Source organism: Cuculus canorus, chromosome 8, assembly GCF_017976375.1.
Source record: "Cuculus canorus isolate bCucCan1 chromosome 8, bCucCan1.pri, whole genome shotgun sequence".
Classification (NCBI taxonomy): Eukaryota; Metazoa; Chordata; class Aves; order Cuculiformes; family Cuculidae; genus Cuculus; species Cuculus canorus.
In genome coordinates, this window is record NC_071408.1 from 19,547,950 (window position 1) to 19,561,077 (window position 13,128).

The following is a 13,128-nucleotide window of genomic DNA, read 5'->3' on the forward strand; positions in this document are numbered from 1 at the left end:
CAGAAAGGATGGATCTCAAACAGGTCCAGGCTCCAAAGCTCCCCTCTCAGAGAGGAATGCTGCAGCAAGCCATCAGTAATACAAGACATTAACATCATTCGTACAGCTTTCAGATAACCAATATATTTCCTAGGCAGATGCTCCATTGAAGATGCATAAAACATTTTACACTTCTGGAGATAAAGCACCCATGTCAAATACAAAGGGCCAGATGTTAATATCAGACCCATGTGTGATTTCTGAGGTAAGGCAGGGCCCTGTGCACAGCACCACAGCAGAATGTGTCCCTTGGGAGGAGCACCTTGTGTCAGTGTCACCCTGGCCTGAAAGGACGTTTCAGAGCCATTCTGTCCTTCACCACCCAGGAGCCGCGGTTCTTTCAGTAATCTCTGTGCCAGCCGTGCTCTTGCCGGTGACCGTGTTTTACAGAGAAGCTGAGGCAATGAATTCAGAGGAGAGGCTGCTGGAAGGTCATGGCAGAAATCTTGAGGTGGGGCTGCATGGATGGTTTGAAAGTGCATCCCACGCAGGCAGGATAAAGCTCTTTTTCTTCACAGTTGTGACAGTGATAGATGGCTTAGTGAATATGAACTATATCTGTATCTAGTTGGTGCCTGGTTTGAGTCTCTGATGTTGCAAGGTGATTTTCTGCCATTTACCTGCAAGACTAAGTAGAATCTGGGATTCTTCTGTTATAAGTGAAGAAGGCCATGAGGAAGGAAGAACTTTCTCTTCTCTGACTTATTCTTGCCTCTCTGAGCACCTCAGGAAGTTTGACATGGACAGTTGTGCTTGATGGGCACCAGTGACGCCAAGAGTGGTGAAGGTGCATTGGAGGTGTAAGGCTTTAGGTACTTCTCTTGCCCAGCTCAGCAGCTCAGTGCTACCATCTAGTCAGGACTTGGATAAGACAGAGGTGATGACCACAGGTGGGGAACACCACCACAAGTGACAGCAAAATTAATAGCCAACCTCTGGCTGTTGCACAAATGGAGACCATTTGTCATTACCAAGGAGTACCCCAAACTTTGGGGGGAGTTAGCTCCCAGTCTGACAGTGATGTAGAAGCATTGACCCTGTCAGCTTTTAGCCATCTGTGTCTGCAGGGGAGGTTGTGAACTCCCTTTCAATGGATGCTGAGCTTTTGTTTGTGTTTTTGATGCTCCATGAGCAGACTAGTTTAGTACTACATCATCTGGAGCCTGGAGCCGATGGAGGAAACAGCCCCTAGTGTCTATGGAGCAGGACACCACACTGAAAACACCAGAGCCCTGGGGACGGCGGCAGCAAGGCAGTCATGGGGAGCCTGGCACTTTTCTGCCTGCAGGTCCACTCTCTCCTCCTGCCAAAGAGCCACATCTGCAGTCAATAAGGGCCCACAAGCTGGCTCCTCCTCATTAGAGGAGAGAGGGCAGCTGGCAGGGGATCCTCCAAGGGCTCCCAGGCACAGGAATCAGTCCCCTCCCAGTCTGGAATAGCCCAAATTTGGTGAGTTTCTGGGCATGCTGTAAAGGACAGCTGTTTGACAGGGTCTCCAGAGAAAGCTGTGGTATGTTTTCTACATGATGAAGGATATAGGTGGCTGGCCAACTGCCCACAGAACCGATTTTAATGCTGTTCAGGTTGAATTTACTTTTCTGTACTGTTTAGTTCATTATACACAGAGACTTGGACAAGCATGTATTTCTTTCTAAACAAACCAAAACCATACTATTTTAAATCCAAACAATCAAGAAAGAAACAAAATACACATTGGGAAAGATCCTTTGGGCTGTTTAGAGGGCCTTCTCAAACACTGGGAGGCAGAAGATGAAAACACTGCTTGCCTTCATCTAACAAATATAACTTCTGTTATTTTAATGGCAATAAATATTGAATATTGAGCTGTAAACAAAACTGAGGCATTAACTTCATCTATGCATGTAGCAATGACCCAGAAAAATATTTTCAATAGTATTAAGCACCCAGATGATCAAGGTAAGTGATCAATGGACAGTTAAGTACGTAACATAACATAACCCAAAAGATGATCAACAAGAAGTATCACACACAGAAATTAACTGAGAAAAGGCAGAAGAGCTGCTTCTTAAATCTTATGAAGTGTAAAACCCAGTGATATCTATTTTGATATGAAGTCTCCAATCATACTTCATGGTATTACAGACTAATAAAACAACTCCTTCTTTAAGTCTCTTAAAAGTCATTACAAAGTGAACTCAAGTGTTGTAAAATGCTTGAAAAGTCCTTCTACCTTATATAAATTCAGGGATATTTATTTCAACAACAGAACTGTAGAGCATAGTCCTCACAGGTACTACTTTTTGCTAAGTGACCGTTACTGCTATTCCAGAATTGAATCTGGACATTTTGACAGAAAAATACCGCCTATCTTTTTCTGCATTATTTAAATTCTTCAGATATTTGGCCAAAGTACAGAAATGACACACTACAGAAACATTCACAGCTGCAGGAGCCATAAAACCACTACAGTACTTTCATTAAACTGACTTTTTCTCAGAAGAAGTTACAAGATGTTTAGAATTTATCACCTTTCTATACAGCACTCAGTGTATTCTGATAACAAAACAGAGCAACTGGAGATCAAGTTCTCAGGCTCCTGAAAGCCATGACTTACCTGGCTCCACTTCATGCCATCCACTTGACTGGCTGCCACTTCCTGGAGAGCGCCCTTGGCTTGTATAAAATGGCTCCTCACCAGGACTGTCCATCTCATCCTCCACAGACTTGAGACGTTTTGTAGAGCTAAGAAAGTAAGAACACATAATAAATACTACATGCATGGAAAAGAACAAAGGCCCCTCTGTTGGTTCACATCTTGCTAGCCTTGCTTGAGACTAACTGGATTATGGAAACTACACCAGATTTAGCACTCTGAGAGGGGGAAGGTATGACTTCTACACAGCCATCCTGCCCACCCAACCTCTCAGCATCCACTTTGTGTTTCTGGTTTGCTTTGCCGCCAACAACTAAGCCTCAGTGAGATACAAAAGAACATCTCACAGAGTCCAGACCGAACCCCTAAACACGCACTAGCTTAAATAGAAGATGGTTTAACATTTAGGCTTTTACAGAACAAAAAGTGCGACATTTTTCAAAGCACACACAGGTCAATAAAAAGACAAGAATTTAATTTGTATCGCATGAATTTTGCAATTTGAATGAATATGGTAATGGCACACAAGACTTATTTTAATTGTCAATTTTTTCCACAGCTTATTCTGAAAAACAAATTACTTATTAGCTTCAACTTGGATTTTCAGTCTTCTAGATGTAACCATTAAATTAACCCAGACTTCAGTCCCACAAGAAGTATAGACAAGTGAATAACGGAAGCATTCATTCTCGATTCAAACATTCACGTTATCCTACAAGTACAAGCATTTTACTCTGCAACTGTATGCCACTGAGCATGAAAATCCCCAACAGGTACCTCTGGCCAGCGTCAGTACTAAAGGATTCCCCTGTGACATGTCACACCTCCCTCACCAAAAGCTCAGGAGACAGAAGACCCCTTCCAGTGCTTCCTGGAGGCCACCGACTCAGACTCTGGTAGTTCTGCAAGGAAAGGATCCCAAAGCCAAAGACACTAAGCTTGGCTCTGTTTTCTATAATGAGTTGTACAGACTGCATGGGGACGTTACCAAGAATTGCTCTTCCAAGTACTTTTCCAAGTTCACTTTTTTCATCAAATCTGTATTCTATTAAGACTTAAGGCTTTCAAGAACAGGCTCCTCAGTGTAGGGGGGGGGGGGGCATATTTAACAGACATAAAATATTCAATTGCACTTTCTATTGGTTTAAAACTAGCAGCCTTTTGGCAACTCCCCACCCGAAGCTCTGCACAGGTAGGAGCTGGCGGGTATGCAAAATCAGTTTGTGAGAAACAGGAAGAATAAGTCTTGCGGTATGCATGGAATGCAGGTTTGGCCATTCCTTAATTTAGAGAATTGTTATGTGTCAATAGGGGAAATTGTGTGCATACAATATAATTACGGCCTGATAATTCTGCTGAGTCTGTGTATTTAAGGAATTTTTTTTTTTTCTGACTGCGAACAGCCTAATGAGAGGAAAACAAACATATTACCAAGGTATTAACTACCTATGCTATTTATAATTAGCTCCTTATCAGTGGTAGCTATTTGCAGAAGAATGGAAAGTAACATTAATAACTTCACTTTTTTGCTTCTGGAGTCACAAGTAAACTCTACCTGAGAATGGAATGGTGCTAATGATGAGCACGGTAGGGTATGCAGTTTACATGCAAAAAATAAAGCACACAAACTTTTAATTGACGCGTAATGGGAACTGTAGTCACCAAGCTTCATAACGTGCACGGTAACTGCAAGATGTAGAAAGTTGTTCCAATCAGCGCAAACTGTAAGAAGTTATTGCTAAAAGCCTCTCTTCAAAGACTTTTTTTTTTAAATAGAAACAACATCTATTTTCAAACTATGGACATTTTTCACATGTGTAGCTGCTTACTGTAAAGCTGGTGGCACTGCAGACTGAGATTGAAACATAAAAGAACGCTGGGCTAAAGTTAGACTTTCTTGTCATGTCTTTGAAATAAGTGATCTATTTTGGCTGCGGGGGGAAAAAAATCAATCTGGTTCCTTAATAGTGTTCAAGACTACTAGAGTGACTGGGCTTGTTTATAAATCTAATCCCATCGATAGTTAAAGTGAAAGGTAAAAAATAAAACATATCCTTGTTTGATGGCTGCCATCTAAGCCAAAATCAAAATCAGATGGGTTAGTCATCTGCATTAACAATCCAGTTCACCAAAGGCTGAGTCACAAATTTCTAAATGCTGTATGAAAACTAGAATGCATTGCAGGCAGAGGTCCTAAAATGTTGTTAGTCTTACAGGTAACACTTTTCTGCTAGGACTAAGTGGCACTCTCAATATGCTCCAAATTCTCCTATGATACAAGTAAAACTCCAGCAATTTCAGTGGAACTTTTCTTGATACTTCGAGATAAAAACCGGAAGTTATACAAGTCAGCGCAGCAGTTTTTCTTCAAAGCTTGTACATATAAAAAGAACTTTAGCAGTAATCCAGTTTAACATTCAGGTCTGTGAATCTAAAACATCTTGAGGCCCCCAAACAGCTTGTCAAAGAATTTAATGTTACTTTTCCAGATGAATAATGATGCTGACCTGGGTTTCTAAGTAACCTGGTAGTAGACAGAGATTAAATTACCTGGTAGAGGATGTACTAGGTAAAGACCTCCTCATTGCTCCTGGGCTCATGCTGTAGTATGAAGAACTTTCCAAATCAGAGAGGGAGAAATTAGGGCCTGTTCCTGCAGCTATCGGTGCTGGGGAAACAAAAGAGATTGCAGTCAGTAAGTCATGTGAATAAGGCATGAATTGCACTTCCAAAATCCTTTCCTCTTCCTCATGAGTGTGTTTAGTTTCCTGATCAGGAAAGTAGAATGTGGAAATTAGGAAATGCTAAAGGTAACTGGTATTCCAATTTTGTCAAGAATGCAATGTTTCAGGACACAGACTCTGGTAGACTCCAGGACATTCTTCCAAAGGTATTCTTTTTAAAAAAAAATTAAACAATTATGGCAAGTCTTCCTTTAAGCACTGCTTTTCTATTAATATCATTCTAAAATTTAATTAAACTTGTTGCTTTTGCTTTTAGGACAACATTGTATCTATTGGCATAGTTACAAATAGGCTGCATCACCCCTGTAGTGTGCTTGGCATAATCTATCAGGAGTACAAGCAGCGATATACACAGATCAGGCCCTTTGGTATACATGGATGTACATCCACAAGCGCAGAGGTTACAAATGCTCCTTAGAAAAAGCACAAAAGCAGATGAGAAACCGGACACCTCTCATTACCTTATCCAGCACCTAAGTTTTATTGTAAGGCATATGAATACCTTTAATTTCCCTGTCACAGAGCCTTGGTTTTACAGTAAAACATAATGAATTCCTATACACCCTGAAGTTTGCAGGCACAAGTCTATGAACTCCATGCACTGTTTTCCTTTGGGAACAGAGGCATTTAATGACAAAGTCATCAAATAATGCACTTCATGAAGAAATGCCACTATATGGCAAATGGTACCACATCCACTGTTGCTATTTCAGTGCTATTTACAGGACAACAGAACTTTGGGAGCTGCCAATTACAGATCATGATTTTCTCTCATATTTCAGAGACATCTGAAAAAGGACATGCTACTCAATAAAATGCACAAGCTTGGCCTGGAACGTATTGCCTGAGAGTCCTGATTCACAGCAACAAAGGCGAAGCAGCCTCAATGCCACACAAGGATGCTGAGCCAAGTTTAATCTCTCGTCTGAGAATCTGGCCCATTTTCAAACATGAAAATATCTTTCACTCCGACAGGGCAGAGGAGAGGAAGCGAGGACAGGATCGCTCCTATCACCCAGCTAACGTGTCTGGGCTGAAAAGCAGGCTTCTGGGAGTGTTGTCATTGACTGTAATGGGGCCAGTATTTCACCCCAAGTCTTAAAGAGCTCACCACGTCAGATTTGACAGAGCAATAATGTAGCTTTGCAGCTGCCTCATCATCCTCACAAGAGGATCAGTTGCTGTTTGGTGAGGCTCTTTTAAGAACATCATTAAGACAGAAAGGGAACAGCCTGGGTAGCCACGCAGTTTTAAAAGCATGGCACGGAAAATACACACCATTAAAACTTGAGAAAATCTGGAATGATCATTAAAAGGAATTAAGTTGGGAAGTAATTTACGACAAGAACACTCAAATTCTTTGTTATCTTCTAACTATCATATGCTTCCTGTACACAGAGTATAGGAAAGTATGCGTTAACAAAAAAGAAAGAAAAATTAAGCATAGTAAAATTAACTCATTTTATCAATTTGTGCTTTCTGCAACAGTTTCCTGACAGCAGCTACAAGAGCCAGTAAAACTGATGAATTTGCATGGAAAAAGAAACCGGTGTAAGTAATTTGTGTAAAAGGTAACAGGGACATGGACTGCTATAATTCAGACACCCTGCAGATAGCAGATTGCTGCAGTGTGAGCAGTTATGGGTTAGAAAAATGACCACACTGCAGTCAGTCTGACTTGAATGGAAATCAATCATAAAGGTACTCTCTGCAGCATCTACTCCAGTTTTCAGCAACTTCCTTGCCAAACAGATTTGTGCTCTGTAAACCCTTTGCTGATCAATTCCTCTGCACCCTCTATCTACCAAAGCCTAACTTACAGGTTAAGCATATTATTTTTGAAACAGGAACATAAAAAGGCAAGCACTAAATTAAAGAACCATTTCTTTCTGAGGCATGATTAATTTCCTAGAGATTTATAAAACAGTTTTATTCCAAGCAGATATGGAAGAAAAAATGGTATCTAGATAACACTTCGTTCTTTCACTTCCCTCTATCTATTGCTCTCTCCCCAAATCGGGATGTTTCTGCTACAAGGCCTGAATTTGCCTTAAAGGAAAACAAAATACACCTGCAGACCAGTAGTGGGGTAGAAACAATGTATTTCTAATGCTGTTTAAACGCAGCACAAAGCAGAAAGGGCTAATCACACAGTAATTTCCTCCAGGGTAGCAAACGCGAAGGTTGCTTTGTTTGTTGCAGGCCAAACCACCTCACCACACTCAGGAGCCTGTTTGCAACCTGAGGGTTAAACAACAAAACCTACCTGTAATGTACACCAGTAGATCTGAGCAGCAGAGGTTAAAGTGCCGGGATGGTCTATGGTGGCCGAGTACCTGAAGCCCTTTGGCAGTCCTTTCGTAGGACCGCCATCCTGTCACAATGAGCTCTCAGTCTGTGGCCCTAGAAGTGCTGTGTCAAATGTTATGCAGGGCTAAGCTGCTCTGAAATCACTTCTCCTTCTCCCTACCTCCGAGTCACATTTTCCACGCCTGTCCTTCGGGAAAACGTTTTTGTACCTTTGCTTTTACTATCATAAACCACAGCCATGTGTCGATGCACGGAGCCCACCCTGAGACTGTCAGGAACAGGTTAATGTTTTTCATCTGCAGGGCGGAAGGTTGCTTCCTCTTCCCCGCTGGAATTTAGTTGAAGTTGTGTGTACTTTCTGACTGTGCTTCAGCCTCAGTGGAGCTGAGCCACACCTCAGATATCCTGCGCTGCGCTTGGGCTGCGCTGAGCTCCCTGCTGGCATTTGCCTCCTCAAGGCACACTCGTGTTTTGCAGCGCAACGCTCAGCGAAGAAGCACCTAAGCCTGCTCCAAAAGGCTTTGCACACCGCCTCTGGTGACTGTCCACCTCGCAGGGTCTCAGAAGGCTGGTGGGAAGGGAATACCCGCATTTATTTGCAGGATGTCCTCCAAAGGCTGCAGCTCAGGAGAGTAAGCAAAGGGATCAAAGTGGTGCAAACTGTGGCAAAACTCTGTCTAAAATAAACCTCTTCATAGCAACATCTGACAATCCACCATGCAGTCTCCCTACACCCCTGTTCCTGTGTCCCAGTAGCAGGCTCCGGCCCCACGGGAAGCGGCAGCGCGGCTGGGAAGCCCCACTCCAGCACAGCCGACTGTTTACACGCTGCAGCCTGCACAAACTCCAGGCCATCGACATTAAAAACACACTGTTTCCCCTGTAAGAAACGCTCTGCAGCAAAGTGACCTTCTGATAGCTCAGGGACATCTCGCAAACAGGAAAGGATGTCAGAAATTGCAGTTGTGAGTCAAAACAATAGTCTCTACTGACGTAGCAGCATCAAGATGTCATCTGACCCAGAGCTCCGATCTGGCAGAGGGCGAGGAGAAAAGCCCCCCTGGCCCCTAGCGCCCAGCCCGCTGAGGTCTGTGGGCTTTCTAAGCAATCAAACAGATGCTCGCCTCTGCTCCCATTTCAGCTGCTGGCACCACAGAAAATTCCCCGTGCACATGGGACACATTTCAGTCTCTTCAGGGGCAGGAGGAGCTAGTTCGCCCCACAGAAGGAAGAAAGTGGGTGCCTCTGCCCAAGCACCAGTGCTGTGCTACTCCCGGGGACGCAGGGCAGCAGCATCACCACTGCCAGCCTGCTCCCTCCGCTGCCAACTTGTTAGCTCAGATCTTCACCCAAAATGTCAAGAAAACTAACAGAGAAATTAACAAAAAGCCCTCTGACTTAACCCAATTGGAATATTTATTTTGAAAAATTTATTGAATTACAGAGCAGGAAACCCACTAAATAAAACCAGCCAGGCTGGCATTTGTCTTCTTCGGAATACGGCACTCTCTTTTAGTCATGTTAATATTTTGTTTCTCTTTTTTTTTTTTTTTTCCATTTTAATGTATTTATTTTTACATAGGGGCTGGGATGTGACTAAGATCATTACATGTTGAACACTGCAGAGAAGTGATAATGTGTTTAAAGTTAAATGGGAGAAACATGACATTTGACTAATAAACTTTTTCCTGTGTTGTGACTCCATAAACAAAGGGAAACACACTGTGCTGCCGAGAGGAAAGGGGAGCTGGGATTTGGCTTTTTTTTTTGCAAGGCCTTTGTTTCCTACACACTGTATCGTTAGATTCAAAGAGGTTTAGCCGAATACAACAGATATGAAATGTGTGATGTTCATTTTAAAATTACAAGTACAGCCTGCTATTGACCATCTAATTATGCTGAGTTCCATTTATAAACATAGCTAACCACTAAGTTTATAGAGACTTTTTGTGCTGCTTTAATAGGATATTGATCGAGAGCAAGGTTTGAGTGGACTGCCATTGAATTGTGTAATGGCATACAAAAGGCAAGGTCACGGCAACTGTTCACTCTATGCCCGCAGTCTATTTTTTATTACAATCTTTTTTTTTTCTCTCTCTCATACCCAAGCCCAAACAGTGTGTTTTGGATAGCAGTGCTTTGCTAAGGACTATAGAGTATCTTTTTAAATGTTAATTTTCACGCTGATGACTTTAACTGCCTTCACTACTGTAATGCTTATATAGCAGAAAACATACAGGCTGCTGTTTGGAGAAAGCTGTTTTATTATACCTCGGCATTCACACATGTGCTCTGCGTGGAGGAGAGCCTCTTCTCTCCTGGGCTACAGGAAGGGAGCAGCACCCTCTCTGCCCCTTGTGGCTGCCTGCCTGGCCCAGACCCATGACAGAAGTCAGGGCACCCCACACCTTTCATCGGAATCCAGTACCTGCTGGGGCCAGATGGGTTTGCCCTGAAGTTTGTTTCAGCTGTACCTGGCCACTGGACAAAAATTGTGACGAAACTGTATTTCCTCTGTCGCACCCGTGCTCCATGCCTGGAGTGGTGCAATTACTTTTTCTAGCACTTGTCCACCTGCCTCACGGCAAGGACAACTTCAGCCCCTGCCTTCACTGGCAAAGCAGCCGCTAGCCATGGCGAGTACTACCTGCAAGTCTGACACCCGCTGCTATCAGCAGCCTTGGTGTTGCAGCATCCTGAGCTTTTCAAAATGCCTTGGCCACAAAAGCATGTCTTACCTTTGGAATTAGTGTAACTGTCTCAGGGATAATTAGCTGGACCACTTCTGTGTTTATACAGGAGTGGTAAGCAACTGCATGTGTGCTTGTGTGCTTGTGGTTTCACTGGCTCTTTATAATGATTAAAAGTCACCCCACTTGCTCTGCACAGCTCCTTACTGCACACAACTAATGTATTAAAATTCAAAGCGTGGCATTTTCAGTCCAGGGCGCAGTCAGAATTCCCTTGTTTATCAGAACGAAGAATGATGTCATTTTGACAAATAACGCAGCACAAAACAAATATGTTTGATTTGGCTCCAGTGAATGTTCATAAATCCTAAATCTTTCTTCGCATCTTGGGTAGTGCAGTTTATCTGGCTGTTTGAAGGACCTCCAAGGGAGGAGATCTTCCCAGCAGCTCTCTGCACAAGAGCACATGGTGCAGACTCAAAGCCAAGAAGGGAACAGCATTCCCCATGCCTGTCTCCCTGCTCCAGCCTGCCACGGCCTCCCAGCCTCTGCCATGCCAACGAGACCGCACACTTGGCACCACAGCCACCCCTCTGCCGTCACCTTCTGCAGAAGGTATTCTCCAGCGCCCTGTAGATAGCTGCACACAGCGAGCAGAATATATTCCTAACAAGTGTAGAGAGGGAGGTTTTGCTTGGCCAACAGCTGGCTGTCAGTTCACAAAACCCACACATCTCCAACGCTTCTGCTTCTGAGCCTTTAGCTGTCAGCCCAAACCTCTCTAGAGATGGCAGAATGAAGTCTCTGTTATCTGAAGGGGTCTTCCCAGTATCTGGGGTGACAGACAACATTTAGAAGAGCTGGAATCCTTTGCCTGCTAATAACGTAGGAGAATTGACAGCATGGTGTGCAACACCCACATCAGATAGGCTAGAGAGGGAACTATCTGTTTTCCAGATGAAAATTTATGATCTACTTTCTCTATTTTACTATGCTCTGCAAGATTTGGTAGCTGGGGAGCATTTTGAAAGAAAATCTGCATGTATAGGACTGAAGAAAGCAAGTTTCTGTTACCAAAACAGTCTAGACTTGTTCAATAGCTCACAGAAACTGTGATGATCAGTACTGATAGGTAAGATAGATAATGGTAACAGCTGACCTTTTGCTTAATTAATTCATTCCCCAAATTTGCATGACGGAGAGAACTGCCTATTACTTGAGACTCCTTGTCATGTGGACCTCTGGAAACTTTACCAAATAAACCTGGCACATAATTGTTACCAACAGTATTTCATAAGATTCATTTTAGATGGCAGGAGCAAACCACAGGCCAGTTAAAACTGTGGGAAATCACTTATTTCTACCTTCACAATATCAAAAGCAAGCATGGGAAGAAACATGACAATGGGTATACACAAAGATGACCTCTTTGTAAAGCAAACACAGAGCACACTCAGAAAGAGAGTAGAGACTAAATGTAAGGGCTCGCTATGGACAAGCAGGCTTGTTCCTTCCCAAGGCATGGTGGTTTCTGAAGGAGCAACCAGTTCTTAGAAAGTAAAACCAAGAGAACAGACTGAGGACATTTTGATTACTCAAGCCACAGACTGTTAACAGCTGCTGGTGAGTCTGGATGATGGCTGCATAAGCTGAGCTCCCCAGCATGAAAGCAACGTGTGGACTGGTCTCAAATCGAGACAGTTACATGAAGACAACCCAGCAAGGGTGATATTGAAAAGCACACACTTTAAGGGACCCTGCCAGCCAATTTAGGCAAATATGCAGCCATCACTTTGTTGCTCTGTTATGTTAAGTAATTCTTTGGATATTAGCATGTGAATTCATACTGACCTCGCTGAGAATTTGTTGCTAGACTGACACTAAACATATCCTACTGGGTAGCCTCCGCATATCAGGCAGTGGGCTTCTCAGACTTCACAAAGTAAACAAGGTTATGGCTGGTCAGTACATGTCTGGGGCACCTCCAAGGAAAGTCCAGGGGCTCTCAAAAGCAGTGTAGCTAAATCAGTTGCTGGCACTCTTCCCTCTGAGTCAGTTCTGAAGTGATATCCCAATACGCTTTGGGAACACTGTTTCTGGTAGAAGTGCTGGCTTGTGGATAGGATATAAAACTGAGGTCTTGACCTCCCAGGATTATTAAAGAGACCATGAAAAAGACTGCAAACCCCTGTGTCTGGAACAGATGAAAGGTGAATCTTTTCATTTTGCCCACCAACACCTTCCTTCTTATTTCCAATAAAGTTCTTGCCTGTCCTCTTCCTGTGTGCAGATGCCCTGTCCTTGGAGGTGGTGCACTTCAATGGCAAGCAGAGGGTACATCTCAGGCACAATGCATAGTTTGCAAAACATGCTGAATAGTAGGATTTTTTGATACACAATATTTTCATTTATTTACGATAAAAAATCACGGAAAATTAATAAGCATGAAACGTGACACTCCTGAGGTCACCGCCCGACTCTCAGGGAAGCTGGGACTGGGGCTGGCTGTGAAAGCCAAAGGCTTAAGCTGGGGCCCTTTTCTAGCAGCCCTGTCCTGTGCACACATGAAGTCTGGCTGACAGAGTCCAGAGGCAGTTCTGCTGTGTAGGGCTCCTACAGTGAAGATAAGATTGTGGTAAAGTGGGATGCCTCGTAGAGGGGGAGGGTGAACCCTTTGGGATTCAAAAGACTTCTGCTGTCACACTGATAT

General features: G+C 43.4%; 1 protein-coding gene across 15 annotated transcripts in view; it reads right to left on the reverse strand.

The window, feature by feature from the left end:
- Positions 1-13,128, reverse strand: part of NFIA (nuclear factor I A) — a 356,165-nt gene that overhangs the window by 75,917 nt on the left and 267,120 nt on the right. For all 15 annotated transcript variants that reach the window (XM_054073812.1, XM_054073808.1, XM_054073809.1 and 12 more), the window contains 2 exons: positions 5,225-5,342; positions 2,636-2,763 (listed from right to left, as the gene is read on the reverse strand). In XM_054073812.1, coding sequence (XP_053929787.1) covers positions 2,636-2,763; positions 5,225-5,342 — 246 coding nt within the window. The remainder of the gene's footprint in view (positions 1-2,635; positions 2,764-5,224; positions 5,343-13,128) is intronic.